This window comes from Schistocerca americana, chromosome 3 (genome assembly GCF_021461395.2).
Source record: "Schistocerca americana isolate TAMUIC-IGC-003095 chromosome 3, iqSchAmer2.1, whole genome shotgun sequence".
Classification (NCBI taxonomy): Eukaryota; Metazoa; Arthropoda; class Insecta; order Orthoptera; family Acrididae; genus Schistocerca; species Schistocerca americana.
In genome coordinates, this window is record NC_060121.1 from 990962808 (window position 1) to 990980761 (window position 17954).

Consider the following 17954-nt stretch of genomic DNA (forward strand, 5'->3'; position numbering starts at 1 on the left):
CACGAGAACTCAAAAGGCATGAAACAAAAGCCTTGGGCTCCAGCTAGCAGAATCCCTGTTTGGTCAGAAGTACATTCAGAAAAGACAATCCTTCTACGGCTTTAATTAGTGTAAAACGTTTAGGTGCTGCAATTTGTGTACAACATAAAAATCGATTAAGACGAACCAAAACCGTCTGTGTTGACCATACTAGGCAGTTAATAGAAGTCCACTCTTTGAGTTTCCCTTGATTCGTTAATTTCACATTTTATAATGGTTAATATCCAACTAGAGTCCAGGAACTCTGACTACACGATATCGCGTGGTGTCGAATCGATTCACTGTCATCACCTTCAATGCCCGACGAATGTCCATCTGGCTGCGAGAGAACTTGGAACCAGCAGATGTCGTGCGTTTACAAGTGTTTGCTACTAAAACTGTCAGAGAAGAGGAACAACCTTTGTGCCTGCTTAGAACGGCCAACAGAGGAGATATGTTTTGGAATTAAAGGGCTTTTGTTGCGGATAAAGCTTAACCTCAGATGTTTACTCTGGGATTTTGCGGGCGATACTTCTAATGGAAGGGAGACGAGTTTTACTGCAACATTAGCGTTTTATGGCGCAAATTTTAATTTTACGCATTATTCACGCAGATTGTGCCGCAGCAACACCTCTTGATGATAGTGTAGCTTGCCTTTGATGCAATCAGAGGAAGGATTCTTAACACAGTTCTGCGAAATTTATTGTTTGTAATTTCTCTCCAATTTGCTTCAGTCTACTTTAAAAATAATTGAATTTTGCACCGCCAAACAACAACACGTACGTTGCAAAACGCGGATAAAGTACGTAACGATGACCGTAGAAAATGTCATCTCACGAACGTGTTCTGCTGCGAAATTAAAAGAGTTGCCCTGACGTTGCAAATACATGCTGAAAGATGAATTGTCGTGGAAACTGCGATAGAATAATTTGGAAGGGTCATTAACACCATAACTGTCGATTAAACTAGACGCTTTTAATTAAACTCTTTCGAAATGTACATTTACTTCGTATTTTGGAAATATGCCCGTCAGTTTATCAAACCTAGAAACGAAGCAGTTACACACTGAGTTCGATGTTTCCTGGACGTGATTTACTGACCTAGAACTAATATTGGAGAAAATTGCCGCAGCGCGTTTTTCATCTCTGTTTATATTAATTCATTCACTAACTCACCGATTATTTAATAATAGGGTAAATGGGTCCCATGAACGTTTTACAAGCACTGCCATTTGCAGACTGACTGAATTTTGTCAGTTACACATCAAAATGAAGTCCACCACCTGCTGTTCCACTGATTGAGCCATGTGATTAGTCTACTTTATATCCTCACAAATCGTTGCATACAGGTATTTGTATGGGTTGAATGCTTCTAATAGCGACACATTGATATTATAGTCACTGAATACTAGATTTTGGGTCAATTTGGTACCACTTTGAAATACTATCAATATGTGACTGCTTCTTGTATGTGTTGTGTGAAGAGTTTCCATGCAGCATTCGGTAAGGTTTTGCTATCATTCTTGAATCTATCGCAATTAACAGAGATGTACCTCTTTTTAGATAACTACCTCAGCCAATTGTTGAGATAATTCGATGAATTTTACGTGGAAAAAACAGGGATGGGGCTTCATATTGTGACGAGTGCTCTGGTTGTTTCCTGGCTTTGTACCAGTTTCATCACGAACATGGTTACGTTTCCTATTGATGTATCAAATATTTTCCGACAGAACCAGGCTTGACCACCATGTTAACGACGCCTCTACTTCGGACGCAATGAGGGGAACCACGACAGTTTAGATACCTGGCCTTCCGATAAAACAAATTCTCTCGAAATAGCTCTGCTATCTGCATTTCATTAACAGGTCCAAAAATCAGGTACTATGACATCTCCATTTCCTTGTGCACTTCATACTGAATTTGTGCCGCTTATTTGACCAACAAACCTTCGCAGAACGTGTACCGTCGCACCAGATGCGTCGTCTCTGTCTCGACAAAAATACGTTCGTTGCAACTAATTCCAAGACTCAACATCAAACAATTATGTTAAAAAAAACTAAAACATGTGGCTATAACAGGCAGCTCACGGCCAAGGCATCGATCGTTTCAAAGTACATTCCAACGTACAAAAAGTACATCGTACTTAAAGTGCCCAGAAATAATTATTTACTGGAACGTTGTGACTTAGTAAATAAGGAAATTGTGCTGATAATAATTTCAGGAGAACCGTCTTAGTGCGCTTAATGAAATCAACGATCATCTAAGAATTCATAACAGCGTCATCAAAAGTTTGTTGTCAGAAATTAAGTTACGTATTTTGCTATCCTCTATGATGGAGATACTACTTTCTGGCGGGATGACATCCTTATGTATTTTAGTCTCTCTATACAACGTGGCGGCTTGTCATCTCGTAACAATAGAATTTTAAATACGTCGTTAGAGGAGCATTTAGTTTTTATAGTTCATCTTTCTCCCTGCTGACTGTTGAATCAAAATCTCGTCTGAGGTGTGTGCAGGTACAGTCCTTTACTCTGAACCATGTTTTCTGGTCATAATCAACGTAACAAAGAATGGCAGTGCAAGTCTCTTTATCTGTCGATGGCAAATATCTTCATTACATCGTAAGATATGACTTCCATATCTCTTTGTTCAGTTAATATTCGAAACAGAATGTTTAGCAATTGTTAAAATACAGATAGAAGGTAGCCTTAATACTCCTGGCAACTTTACGCTTTATTTATTTTCTCAAATATGAGTGTGGGAATCCTTATACTATCTTAAATTTGATGGTGTTAATGTGTAACATTTCGTGGGTATAAATTATGCAACGAATTTTAATAAAATATTAAGTAGTAATTCAGCGAGTAAACCTGAGTTCACGGGAAGTCACAGATATGGAATAATCGTATATCTCTGGCTATCTTCTTATGTTTTTCCTTCCGTGGAGGAAGAGAACGTGTATCGTTTTTAGAGCGTTCCATTCCACCTTAGAGACTACCGCACACAGATGGTATATAGTCGCCACTGTATCGAATTGCACTATTAAACTAGTCTCCTTGAACTCAATACGATTGATTAAATTAACTACGTGAAGATCTGGAGTTGTGATAGATTAAAGCTGTTATTTAATTGTCAGACGTCGCGTACTCAAACGTTGTGCGACACTTGAATTAAAGCTGTATTCCCAGATTCTGTCTCTACTCCTTGGTCCAAATTATTTTTATAAGTTCTGCCTCACGTTTAATAAAAGAAAGAAAAAAAATGGTGAGAAACTCAAACAATGCAGCATATTGGAAGTTTACTTGCTGGTGAGAAATCACAAATCAAAAGCCGCCCGACTGCTTTGAGTAAACTGCAAAGAACCACTCATAACCAAACATACAATTTATCCGTAAGGACCATCAGTCAGGGACTTTTAATGCGTCATACATTCGAAAACAGATGTTGCTTGGCGGATAATGTAAAGATTTTAATGGTAATTATTAGGAGACACATGACACAACTATTTAAAGAAGCGTTGTCAGTGAGTATTTTCTTCATAAGGTTGACAGTCTTAATATCGATAACAAATTCATCTAACATGTTAAAAAGTGTTGTGCGAACGATTGAATCACACGGTTTTTTGTAGCCTGTGCAGGGTACACCTATGGTTTACAGATAATTTGTCTGTGCCTGAGTAGAAGTTTCTGGCGCAGGATCAACTCCAGTCCTGAACGTTCTGAGCAGAACCGTGTTGGTATTTACACCTAGAGTTTTCGGCTATGTCTTGTATAATTTTTAAGAAGATGCTAGAGAGGACTTTGTAGATTATTGGCAAAAGAGCTATCCCTCCATAATTACTAACTTATGTGTTTTCACCTTTTTATATAGTGGATTGGTAAGGGCAAATTCCCATTCTTGTGGGATAGACTATGTGTGCAGTATCTGGGCGAACAAGGTTTGAACTTCTACGAGTTATCATCTACGATTGTCAACAGTTCAGCCACTACATCATATTTACCTGCAGCCTTTTAGTTCTTCGTTATTAAATAGCTGCTTCCAGCTCTGCCTTCGCGTGTGGTGCTAGGGCTGTCGTTAGACATGTGTTAGGTCTACTAGGGAGAATCTCTCTGTTGGCTCTGGACAGCTTAATAATGTGTTCAAATACTGTACTAGTGTGAGAGCTCTTTTTTCATCTCAGATCGGTCGCGAAATTAAAACCATAGTGAAAATACGACGTAGCTTCTCGCAGATGAGTTGGGCAGTGCCCGTCGATCGCGTCATGTCGCACTTTTCGGTTCTGAGCACAGAGTGAGCACGCGGAAAAACAGTTCCTCCAAGTGTGAAGTGCACACTGAGGGGTTACGCCTGATTTCATGCAGCACACATAACTCAACTGTCATGCGTTTCCTTCTTCATGGCAATTGCTGCAGGTGCAACAACGATTCAGTTGCAGTGTTTCTCAATGGGAAGTGTTTGCTCACCCGCCATAAAGCCAGGACTTGGCTCCCTCTGATTTTCATCTCTTCGCTCACATGAATCGCTGGCTATGAGGACAGCATTTTGGCACAATAGAGCAAGCTGCAGGCCAGAGTAGGAAATTGGCGTAAAGCACAGGCGGCTGTCTTCTGGGCGAGGGTGTTGGAAAGTTGGTACCACACTACGACAAATGTCTGAGTCGGAGTGGCCGCTATGAAGAGAAGTATTTGGAATGTGTAGCTAAATATTGCAAATGAAATATGTTTTTGATTTGCACTGAGCTTTCCATTTCGTGACCAATCGGAGGCAGAAAAAAGAAATATCCAGCGTAATATGCAGTTGTCACGATTGGCAATGGCCATTTCATCCATGAAACACGAACATGTCCAGTGGATCTTTGAGTGTTGAGTATGAGTAGTCTTTGGTATTTCATAGAAAAATTCTCCCGAAAATTGCTCTAATTTTCTTTTATGATGGTCGCATCACATATGTCTGAGAGTTTTTGTTATAAGTTTCTTCCGTGCCATACATCCTTACAGCGGCTGAAGTGCCGGTTTGTGAGAAGTACTTCCTTCTGTAGAGCTCGCTGGATTCAAACACCTCATGGCATTCAACCGTCTACCACGAGTATTTCTTCGTATTTGTGCTCATCATGGTTCCCGGCGCCGTCTGTTTGAGCTCTCCTCCGAGGTCCCTCCAGCTGTTCGCCTGTTGTCTGTCAGCTTTTGAGTGAACGTGCGGGTGGCGCTTTGTAATTATTTTGTGCTAGATTTTACATTAGTTCGCTTGGATCTTGATATGTGTTTGGTTTTGAGTGGATTCACCTTACGAGGATGAGCTAGTAGTCTGTATCTAGCCCTTGTTTGATTGATACAAATATTTTCTAAGATCTTGTCAAGTTTTCGATATAGTACGCAGATTGTCAACTTGTTTTGAATGTTGGTAAATGGAAAATTGTGGCTTCCACAAAACGCAGAAAAGTTGTGTCCGATGAACGCAATATAGGTGAGTAACAGCTGGAATCGGTCAACTTATACAGAAACCTAAGTGAAATATAATGGTCACATATGCTCACTCGTGGGTAAAACAAGTGGCAGACTTGGATTCATTGCTAGGGTACTGGGAAAAAAGTGATCAGTCTTCAGAGGAGATTGCTCACAAGACACTAGTCTCACGCATCCCAGAGTACTGCTCAAGCGTGTGGGACGCATACCAAATAGGACTAAAAGTTTCAAGAAAGACTGTAAAGTAAGGAATTTAGGAATATATTCAAGCGCCATACGTATCGCACCCGTAGGGGCCGCGAGGACGCCGTTACACTAGTTATAGCTTGCAGAGAGAAATTTAATCATTCTTGCAGTCCTCTATACGCGAATTGATGGGGAAGAAATTGTTATGCGTGCAGTAATGGAACGTAACTCCTGCCAAGCTTTTCATATTGATTTGGCAGAGTTTGGATGTAGACGTAGAGGTAGACGGAAAACTGTCAGTGTTCTAGCAGTAGTGGACATCAAAAGACCCTGAGGAAGATCCCAGCAGAGGGGTCGAAATGTCGAACATTTTAGAAGAAACATAACGCGGCCTAAGAACCCAGAAGATTTTAACTTCAGTGACAACGGCCACGAAAGCCTGCGGACTTACATAAAGCGAAGACTCCACGAATTTTTGACCAGCAAATGAATCACAGTCCTGAATCACCCGTCGTATTCGCCAGGTTTGGCCCCAGCCGACTTCCGGTTGTTTCCTCAAATTGAAGTTGGCAATGAAAGGGCAATGTGGCACTCGAGAATATCCAGGAAAACTGCACCGTGGTACTAAATGCAACTCCACAAATTTGGTTCAAATGGCTCTGAGCACTATGGGACTCAACTGCTGTGTCATCAGTCCCCTAGAACTTAGAACTACTTAAACCTAACTAACCTAAGGACATCACACACACCCATGCCCCAGGCAGGATCCGAACCTGCGACCGCAGCAGCAGCGCGGCTCCGGACTGGAGCGCCTAGAACCGCACGGCCACCGCTGCCGGCCCACAAAATTACTACAGTGATTGTTTCAAAACACTTTTAAAACAATTTCAGTAGAGTTTTGATTCAGGGGCAGACTAATTTGAATAAATACGATGATTTTATGAGCTGAACTGGGACACACTGTGTATTTAGCTCTTTAACATATCAGTAAAGAAATCAGAAACTTGAAGTTGTTTCTTTGACGACCTCTTAACCCTGATCACAATATGAGTCTATTTACGTTCCCCGGCTATGGAAGCCACACAGATATCTTCCAAAAAAACAACCACTGCAGCGGAAGTAACTATCTCTCGGCGCAAATACTCGTAAAAAAATTAATCTGCGTTTCCATTTATAGACTATCGCTACGAAAATGACAAACTTGCATATTTTAGTCGTGTTGGAATAAGAAATACTGGCGAGTCCGTTGTACTGCACGAACAGAATCGTTGCAAAAAAGTTTACCTGGAAGGAAGCCAAGCGCGCGAAGAAACGACTATTTCCTGTTCGCCACGAGCGGGCTATGCGTCATCTGAGGGGGCAGCCGACATTAAACTTTAAGGGATAACCCCACTCCGGAATTGCTCCGCTTCTTATTCGTTTATCTGGAACTCCCGAACCGATCATCCATCACGATGCTATAAAGACGCAGTGCGGACTTAATGCATTACACGGCCGGAGCCCTTCGTCCCTGCTGTCCGTGATTTATCACCGGGAAATGAGGTTCACAAAGTATTTTCTGTCTGTAGGGACGGCGGAAATATTTCGCAGTAAGTTGCGTGTGAAATAACGGCCCACAGCAAATATTCTGCGGGTTCCGTCGCCCATCGCAGTAGATCTCCCTGCGGCGTGTCTTCTGCCCGTTCCCCAGCGCGCCCGATACATTCGTGTGTGCACAGACGACCTCTGACTTCTGTTCAGTGTTTTGAAGAGGGCAGTTAGGATATATCTGCCTACCTTGGCATTAGGCATGTAAAAGAACAAGTATGAAGATTTAACATCATTTCGATATCTATTTGGAGACGTACACACGACAAAGAGTAATAAGTGATTTTGGAAATCATAGGAAACCGTATCCGGGAACCAATGACGAACTGTTGGATAAGTCAACACCACAATACGAGTCCATACTGATAACCACAGTATCTAACCCATCGGAAATGTGTTTCTCATTGTTTGTTGTTGTTGTGATCTTCAGTCCTGAGACTGATTTGATGCAGCTCTGCATGCTACTCTATCCTGTGCAAGCTTTTTCATCTCCCAGTGTCTACTACAACCTACATCCTTCTGAATATGCTTAGTGTATTCATCTCTTGGTCTCCCTCTACGATTTTTACCCTTCATGCTGCCCTCCAATACCAAATTGGTGATCCCTTGCTGCCTCAGAACATGTCCTACCAACCGATCCCTTCTTCTAGTCAAGTTGTGCCACAAACTTCTCTTATACCTAATCCTATTCAATACCTCCACATTAGTTATGTGATCTACCCATCTAATCTTCAGCATTCTTCTGTAGCACCACCTTTCGAAAGATGCTATTCTCTTCTTGTCCAAACTATTTATCGTCTACGTTTCACTTCCGTACATGGCTACACTCCATACAAATACTTTCAGAAACGACTTCCTGACAAATCTATACTCGATGTTAACAAATTTCTCTTCTTCAGAAATGCTTTCCTTGCCATTGCCAGTCTACATTTTATATCCTCCCTACTTCGACCATCACAGTTATTTTACTCCCTACATAGCAAAACTCCTTTACTACTTTAAGTGTCTCATTTTCTAATCTAATTCCCTCAGCATCACCCGACTTAATTCGACTACATTCCATTATCCTCGTTTTGCTTTTGTTGATGTTCATCTTATGTCCTCCTTTCAACACACTGTCCATTCCATTCAACTGCTCTTCCAAGTCCTTTGCTGTCTCTGACAGAATTACAATGTCATCGGCGAACCTCAAAGTTTTTATTTCTACCTCATGGATTTTAATACCTACACAGAATTTTTCTTTTTTTTCCTTTACTGCTTGCTCAGTATACAGATTGAATAACATCGGGGAGAGGCTACAACCCTGTCTCATTCCCTTCCCAACCACTGCTTCCCTTTCATGCCCCTCGACTCTTATAACTGCCATCTGGTTTCTGTACAAATTGTAAATAGCCTTTCACTCCCTGTCTTTTACCCCTGCCACCTTCAGAATTTGAAAGAGAGTATTCCAGTCAACATTGTCAAAAGCTTTCTCCAAGTCTACAAATGCTAGAAATGTAGGTTTGCCTTTCCTTAATCTAGCTTATAACATAAGTCGTAGGGTCAGTATTGCCTCACGTGTTCCAATATTTCTCCGGAATCCAAACTGATCTTCTCCGAGGTCGGCTTCTACTAGTTTTTCCATTCGTCTGTAAAGAATTCGCGTTAGTATTTTGCAGCCGTGACGTATTAAACTGATAGTTCGGTAATTTTCACATCTGCCAACACCTGATTTCTTTGGGATTGGAATTATTATATTCATTCTCATTGTTTAGGACCGATTAAATTCAGGTTTAGCTACTGTCAATGGGGAACAACAGTATCAAAACATTAAACAATTTTCATAAGGATAAAGTGAAAAACAGCCAGATCAGTTGTAATAGCGAAAGTTTTATTAAATCCTCGATCTACGTTTCGACACCTTTAAAAACGTCTTCTTCAGAAGGATCACTGATTCCCACTGGTTACATAATGCTGAAGAGGCACCTTAAAAATGTAGCCGCGAGGCACAAACTAAGATAAAATCCACCTCCATAATAATAAAATCCACGACATATCGTGCTGACTGTCATTAAAAAATGCTTCTCAAGTGCATCTAATGATCTCACTAGAGGACTTTTCAAAGATGTCAAAAACTAGGTCAAGGGGTTTTATCAAACCTTTGTACTGTTGCAACTGATTTGGTTGTTTTTCACCCTGTACTCAAGAGTATGGTATTCTACAGTTGCTGCCTCCAGCCATGTTCAAAGTTTTAAAATCAAATAATGTTTTACTGTAACAACTCATGAAGTGATATATATTAACGATTTATGCAAATTTTCTGGGGTTACATTGGCGCAGAGGTCAACGCCATTGTTCTAAATGACAACGGCCTAGTGTCATAATAAATATTTGGTAATTATGACAGTTAATCACAAATAATAGTGTCATAATAAATATTTGGTAATTATGACAATTAATCACAAATAAATGTAAATGTAGGAGATATTTCTTGGTTAGTAGTTCTTCTTTTCAAACAGTAATAGCACTCAGTTTTTCTAATATTGAACCATATTAAATTAACGTGGTTTCATAAAATTTCTTTGATCTCAACATTGCCTTTTCACTAAAGTAAACATGAATAATTAACGACAGAAAACTGCAACTCCATGAATTGGTGACTGTGTCTTTTGAGATAAAAATAGCTTGTCGGGCAAACTAACTGCAAGAAGTACCATAACTAAGTCCATGGCATAAATAATTTTCCAGTTGTGAAGCAGGCAGAATAACTTTACAAAACAAACAAATACCAACAATACATACGTAAAAAGAACCACCACAGTGTCCTGCGGAATAATATTATTCCATAGTATTCCATGCAGAGCTTTAGTAGCTCTCGTCCCCATCGCTATTCTGGAATTAATATCCTTGCCAGAAGCATTGAAGTTATCTATTATTGTTCCAAAATATTTGTAGTTTCTGCAGGATTTTATTTATCCTTCCTTTGTGTCAGTCTTCACCAAATCTTGTACCACATGCCTACGATCCGTCTTCTCCAGATTTATTTTCAAACACAATTTGCTATACTCCTCTTTAAACTCTTTGTGCATGTATTCCATATACTTTTCATCTTGAGAGATTATTAGCTGCCCATTCGCAAATAAAAGAGAGTCAGCGTTTCCTGTACCAGCCATTCAGCGCCTGTTCGAAGTAAATGTGAAAAAGAGTAGATGACGTTCCATAATCTTGTTTTTGACCTTTGTGAAAGAAAATACTTCGGGTAATCCTGTTTCCAGTTGAAAAACAAAATGCTTTTGTGTCCTTGTATTACTTTTAAAAGAGGTTAATCCATTTACCTCTCAGATTAGACCTACTCATTGCTTCCCATAATTTTATTCTACGGACGTTGTCATACGCTTGCTGCAGGTCTGCAAAGGTCATGTACACGTAGTTTCTTTTATTTATTGGGTTTTTCCACACTTACTGATACAGTGAATGTTATCAAAACATGACCGTCCTTGTCTAAAACTCAAAGCTGACACATTCCTTTCTGTTTTTTATTCAAAATACTGGGAAAAAGCCAAGCTGTTGTCGGGATAACATTTATTCCTGTGTACTTGGTGCACTTGTTAACTTTTCTCTATAATATGGAGGAGATATATGGCAAATTCCATTCCGTAGGTGGATCTTCTACCGTCCCTATTTTGCCAAAACGTTTCCGTAGTTATCTTATCACTACACTTCCTCCATGCTTCATAAGTTCCATTCGTAGCTCTTAACATTATAAAAACTCATAATTTCTTTCCACGGCGACTGTCTACGCATGTATCACTGTAGAAAAAACAGCAACAAAACACGTTCTTTCAATGAACGATTTATTTCCCGGTAACTAGTTTCCAGCCTGACTTGTACTATCACTCATATGTCTTTACTCAAGCTCACGTTCAGCATGATCCGTATCAATTACGATACCCCTACCCTGCACTGTATAGAGAAAAACGCTTCCTAAAGATAGAAACATGAAATCTGTACACGAAATCCTCTCTGCTGACTGAAGATGGGCCCAGGTCAGAAACTAGTTATGACGAAGTAAATCAGTCATTCAAAGAGTGTGGCTGGTGGCAGTTTTTTCTTCAGTGATATTTGTAAAAACTCATACCATGCATTTCCAGGCAGAAATGACTCATAGGCAAAAAAAAGTAGATATGAACAGGCACGCATTTAACCGTCTCTGTGTGCAAAAATCCTGTGCATCCAACTGTTGACATCCATCACTTGGATTAAAATAACCAAGAAACTCTCTCAGTGCAATGATCTACACAGGGGGGTGGCAGCGTACTTTGCACGATTTCACTTCGATACTGTACTATGACATAGTCTTGTGGTCAAATGAGGCTGAGGTAATAATGATATTTGTTTTACAGAAGCGTGCAATAACGGTATGGGATTCAAGTCGACCATCCAATGTCTTTCTGATACTTTGTGATACGCTCAAAGTGCCAGTGCAGCCATTTGTCTAGAGTTCAGAACAGACTTTCGTGTTCTGGCCCTTAACTGGTTCCAGGTAGATATCAGACAGGAAACTGGAAGTTCACAGATCAGAAACGAAGTGAGCGAGTACAATGTTAGCTACTTATGGTGTGTATTATCTCAATATTTGTACTTGGGACCGAAAATTCCTGTTGGCACTAATGCTCGTATTAAACAGGTGGTCTGAAATCAGTAAAATTACATAAATATTTAATACAAAGTAGTAAGAAAAAAGCAACAACTGTGTAGTGTAAAACGAAGAAAAGCAGCTCTTTTCGAAATATCTATTTTCCGTTAATATGCATAATACCCTAATTTGTTGTTGTTGTGGTCTTCAGTCCTGAGACTGGTATAATGCAGCTTTCCATGCTACTTTATCCTGTACAAGTTTCTTCATCTCCCAGTACTTACTACAACATCCTTCTGAATCTGCATAGTGTATTCATCTCTTGGTCTCCCTCTACGATTTTTACTCTCCACGCTGCCCTCCAATATTGAATTGGTGATCCCTTAATGCCTCAGAACATGTCCTACCAACCGGCCCCTTCTTCAAGTTGTGCCACAAACTCCTCTTCTCCCCAATTCTATTCAATACCTCCTCATTAGTTATGTGATCTACCCATCTAATCTTTAGCATTCTTCTGTAGCACCACATTTCGAAAGCTTCTATTCTCTTCTTGTCCAAACTATTTATCGTAAATATTTCACTTCCATACATGGCTACACTCCATACAAGTACTTTCAGAAACTGCTTCCTGGCACTTAAATCTATACTCGATGTTAACAAATTTCTCTTCTTCAGAAACGCTTTCCTTGCCATTGCCGGTCTACATTTTATATCCTCTCTACATCGAGCATCATCAGTTATTTTGCTTCCCAATTAGCAGAACTCCTTTACTACATAAAGTGTCTCATTTCCTAATCTAATTCCCTCAGTATCACCCGACTTAATTCGACTACATTTCATTATCCTCGTTTTGCTTCTATTGATGTTCATTTTATATCCTCCTTTCAAGACACTGTCCATTCCGTTCAACTGCTCAGCATTAAAAGTAATCTAAAAGTAATTCCTGTGGTGAGTGACGTGAGCAGTTTAGCTTTAGGTATAACTGTTATACCATACAGAAATTTCATGCAGTAAGCACTTCTGTCCATAACGCAGCTCATTTCACATCTTCATGTTCGATTTGTACACTTTTGGCAAGACCTGACAAGCTCGGATGAGGGAGACACAGCCGTCTATAATTATTTACAGTAAATTTTAATGGTCCTGATAGCAATAAAATGTAATTATAATTTGGTGATTACTGGTTTCTGCTGACCACCAACCATACTCAGGAACTGCTTACAACAGAATTGCTACCTAAGTACATGGACTCACCTGGTGATGAGCTCCGGGTGGACGTGCGACCCGCTCTTGCCATCCTCCACGCTGCTCCCCGTTTCAGACACCTGCAACAGAGGACTCAGCGTCATTTCGTGTTCTCACCGCGCTGTGTCATACACACAAGCCAACAGTTAAAAAAATATCTTGAATTATTTAACTACGTCGATGCTTATCAGGGAAACATTGACTGTCTGTGAACATTTGGGAAAAAGGAATTTATTTTACATTAATCAGTTCTCCACTACATTACTTAGTTTTTTTTAAATCGTTTAATTTTTACAGAGTTCACAGGAATGTTATCCTAAAACCGAGAGTTCCCAGCCATCTCCGGCAGCGGCGAAACTCACGCAGTGGGTGGAGAATGATATTAGTTTTCTACGTCGCGTGTAGTCAAACTACGGAATCACTAGCCGTACTTGTAACTATAACTACACTTTATTGTTACCTCTTACAGGAGAAAACATTACTCAAATCATTTGCCACGTCTAGTGAAAAATTATTACTAAATTGGTGTAACGTACATCAGTAAAAGCCGTCATTTTTCTGACAGCACAGTACGTGAGGCAGACTCTACACGTCTACTCTACTCAGTGGCAAAACTCGAAGTACTCATTACTCTGGCTTACAGTACTTAGCCGTTAAATGTTTACATGGCTTAATGCAGCTGCGATATGTTAACTGCTGGGCTTAACAAACTATTTAACGCTTGATTTACAACTGCCACTATACTGTTTTATTCGAGGCAATTACTACGTTTTCGTCATAAGACGTATAGGCAACTTTGACACGACACTCGCTGATGGCTTATACTCGAGAGGCTCTCCCCCCTTCATTTACGAATCACCCAAAGAGCAGCTTGCTATGGGCTTAAAAAGTGTAGAGTACAGATAGAAGAGGACGTAATGAGGCAAGCATGAGATACTGGGATACAATTACTGAAGTATTTGAAAACAAAAAGTAAATTGGTTACAAACTACGGCGTGCACATACTTTGTTCAACATGTAAACCTCACTACAGATATTCAGATTTACTTTATGACATGTTCGATATGCCTGCCATCATTGGCGATGACGTCACGCAGACGGATAGCTCAATACTGCATGACCCGCTGAAGTGTCACAACATCCGTGCTGACGATGACCTCCAGAATGGCTGTTTCAGCTCAGAATGGTTTTGGGGTTTTTGCTGTACACCTTGTCTTTAATATAGCCCCACAAAGAGGAGTCGCATGGTTCAAATCCAGAGAATATGGTGGCCAATCGGGGCCCATGCCAGCGGCCTCTGCGTACTCCAGAGCCAAAATGCGCTCCGAAAGGTGCTCCTCCAGGACGCCAAACACTCTTCTGCTTCGACGGGGTCGAGCTCCGTCTTGACGCCGTGTTCTTTGACTTCAGTGAGCCATTCGACACCGTCCCGCATTGCCGTTTCATGAAAAAAAAAAAATACGAGCTTACGGAGTATCGGAGCAGACGTGCGACTGGATTCAAGAGTTTCTTGCAGACAGGACTCAACATGTCGCTCTTAACGAAACTAAATCGACAGATGTAAAGGCAATATCCGAAATACCATAGGGAAGTGTGATAGGACCGCTGCTGTTTACAGTGTATATAAATGATCTAGTAGAAAGCGTCGGATGCTCTTTAAGTCTATTCGCAGATGATGCAGTTGTTTATACCAAAGTAGAAACGCCAGAAGATAGTAAGAATTTGCAGAACGCCCTGCAGAGAATCGATGAACGGTGCAGACTCTGGCAGTGGACCCTGAACGTAAACAAGTATAACGTGTTGCGTATACATAGGAAAGGAAATCCACTACTGTACAGCTACACTATTGATAACAAACAGCTGGATACAGCGTCTGCCGTAAAATACCTAGGCGTAACTGAGAGCGACCTTAAGTGAAATGACCATATAAAACAGATAGGGGAAAACGCAGACACAAGACTCAGATTCATCGGAAGAATCTTAAGGAAATGTAACTCATCCACGAAAGAAGTGGCTTATAAGGCGCTTGTTCGTCCGCTTCTTGAGTATTGTTCGCCTATCAGGTAGGACTGATAGGGGAGATAGAGAAGATCCAATGAATTGCGTCACGCGATAGTTTAGCTGGCGAGAGAGCGTTACGGAGATGCTAAACAAACTACACTGGCAGACGTTACAAGAGAGGCGTTGTGCAACGCGGAGAGATTTACCACTGAAAGTTCGGGAGAGCACTTTTCAGGAGGAGTCAGACAACATATTACTTCCCGCACATACATCTCGCGTATTGGCCACGAGGTGAAAATCCGAGAAATTAGAGCCAATACAGAGGCTTACCGACAATCATTCTTCCCACGCATTATTCGCGAGCGGAACAGGATTGGAGGGATCAGATAGTGGTACCGAAAGTACCCTCCGCCACACAACATTAGGTGACTTGGGGATTATGATGTAGATGTAGGTGAGGAGGAGGAGATGCCAGAAATATACACTGATTGAAAAATAATTTCAAAACCAAAACATCATTAATGTAGACTAATACAATTTCGGGAATAGATTTGTCAAGGTAACACGCAAGTATTTAAGTACCCAGATAAATGTGAAATAATAACCGGCGTAATCGCCAGAATGTTGAATGCAAGTACGCAGATGTGCATGCATTGCGTCATACAAGTTAGGGATGCCGGTTTATGGTTTGGAATCCCGTGCCTGTTGCACTTGGTAGGTCAACACACGGAAAGGTTTGTGGATGACGCTGGAGTTGTCCGATAAGATCCGATATCAGCTCGACTGGAGGCAGATCTAGTGATCGAGCAGACTAAGTCAACATATCGAAACTTTGTAGAGGATACTGGGTTACAGCAGCGGTATGTGGACGAGCGTTATCCTGTGGGAAAACACTCGTTGGTTGCAGGCCTCCAACTGCCCTCCAATGACCTCTCACTTGATATAAGTGAAGTAGCAAATGGCGACGGTTAGGGGTCAGTGGAATGCGCGCTACAGGGAGCTGCCCTTGAAGTGAGTGATTTGCAACAGTTCGTTGCGTCACTGTGGTTCCAGCTGCTGCTCAAATAGCTGCCGCAGATGGAGAACGATGCCCCAGAGGCGGTACGCCGAACACGATGCTCTCCATAGTGCCCATCCGGAGCCTGGTCTTCTTGCGACCGTATCCTCTCCTGACCACCGGTGCCAGCAATCACGTACAGTGGCTGCATTCCTGCCAAGACTTCATGCAGTATCGCAGAAGGAACATCCTGTTTCTCGTACCTCTATTACACGATCTCGTTCAAACTTACTGGCGTATTGATAATTGCGTCTTTGTCACCTTAAAGGCATCTGTGCTAACATCAGCTCACCATGCCCAATATCAAAGGCAACTGACGCTCACGACCCTTTCAGCACGTATTTAGAGCAAATCTTATTATGCGACTGGCGGGAAATTTGTATAGACTATCGTTTATCTCGCACAACTTCTTCATCTACATCTACATCTACATTGTGCGACTGGATTCTTGATTTCCTGTCAGGAAGGTCGCAGTTCGTAGTAATAGACGGCAAATCATCGAGTAAAACTGAAGTGATATCAGGTGTTCCCCAGGGTAGCGTCCTGGGACCTCTGCTGTTCCTGATCTATATAAATGACCTGGGTGACAATCTGAGCAGTTCTGTTAGGTTGTTCGCAGATGATGCTGTAATTTACCGTCTAGTAAGGTCATCCGAAGACAAGTATCAGTTGCAAAGCGATTTAGAAAAGATTGCTGTATGGTGTGGCAGGTGGCAGTTGACGCTAAATAACGAAAAGAGTGAGGTGATCCACATGAGTTCCAAAAGAAATCCGTTGGAATTCAATTACTTGATAAATAGTACAATTCTCAAGGCTGTCAATTCAACTAAGTACCTGGGTGTTAAAATTACGAACAACTTCAGTTGTAAAGACCACATAGATAATATTGTGTGGAAGGCGAGCCAAAGGTTGCGTTTCATTGGCAGGACCCTTAGAAGATGCAACAAGTCTACTAAAGAGACACCTTACACTACACTGGTTCGTCCTCTGTTAGAATATTGCAACGCGGTGTGGGATCCTTACCAGGTGGGATTGACGGAGGACATCGAAAGGGTGCAAAAAAGGGCAGCTCGTTTTGTTTTATCACGTAATGGGGGAGAGAGTGTGGCAGATATGACACGCGAGTTGGGATGGAAGTCATTAAAGCAAAGACGTTGTTCGTCGCGGCGAGATCTATTTACGAAATTTCAGTCACCAACTTTCTCTTCCGAATGCGAAAATATTTTGTTGAGCCCAATCTACATAGGTAGGAATGATCATCAAAATAAAATAAGAGAAATCAGAGCTCGAACAGAAAGGTTTAGGTGTTCGTTTTTCTCGCGCGATGTTCGGGAGTGGAATGGTAGAGAGATAGCATGATTGTGGTTCGATGAACCCTCTGCCAAGCACTTAAATGTGAATTGCAGAGTAGTCATGTAGATGTAGATGTACGTGGTTACTCTGCAATTCACACTTAAGTGCCTGGCTGAGGGCTCATCGAACCATTTTCATACAACTTCTCTACCATTCTACTCTCGAATGGCACGCGGGAAAAAGGAACACCTTAATCTTTCCGTTCGAGCTCTGATTTCTCTTACGTTATTACGATGATCATTTCTCCGTACGTAGGTGGGTGTCAACAAAATATTTTCGCATTCGGAAGAGAAAGTTGGTCATTGAAATTTCGTAAATAGATATCGCCGCAAAGAAAACCGCCTTTGTTTCAGTGACTGCCACCCCAACTCGCTTATCATATCAGTGACACTCTCACCCCTATTGCTCGATAACACGAAATGAGCACTTTT

The 17954-nt window shown here is 41.2% G+C and overlaps 1 protein-coding gene across 1 annotated transcript in view; it reads right to left on the reverse strand.

The window, feature by feature from the left end:
* The window catches only part of LOC124606918 (neprilysin-4-like), a 734039-nt gene that overhangs the window by 234134 nt on the left and 481951 nt on the right, over window positions 1-17954 (reverse strand). The window contains exon 2 of the mRNA XM_047139027.1: window positions 13122-13192. Within this exon, the coding sequence (XP_046994983.1) occupies window positions 13122-13192 (71 nt within the window). The remainder of the gene's footprint in view (window positions 1-13121; window positions 13193-17954) is intronic.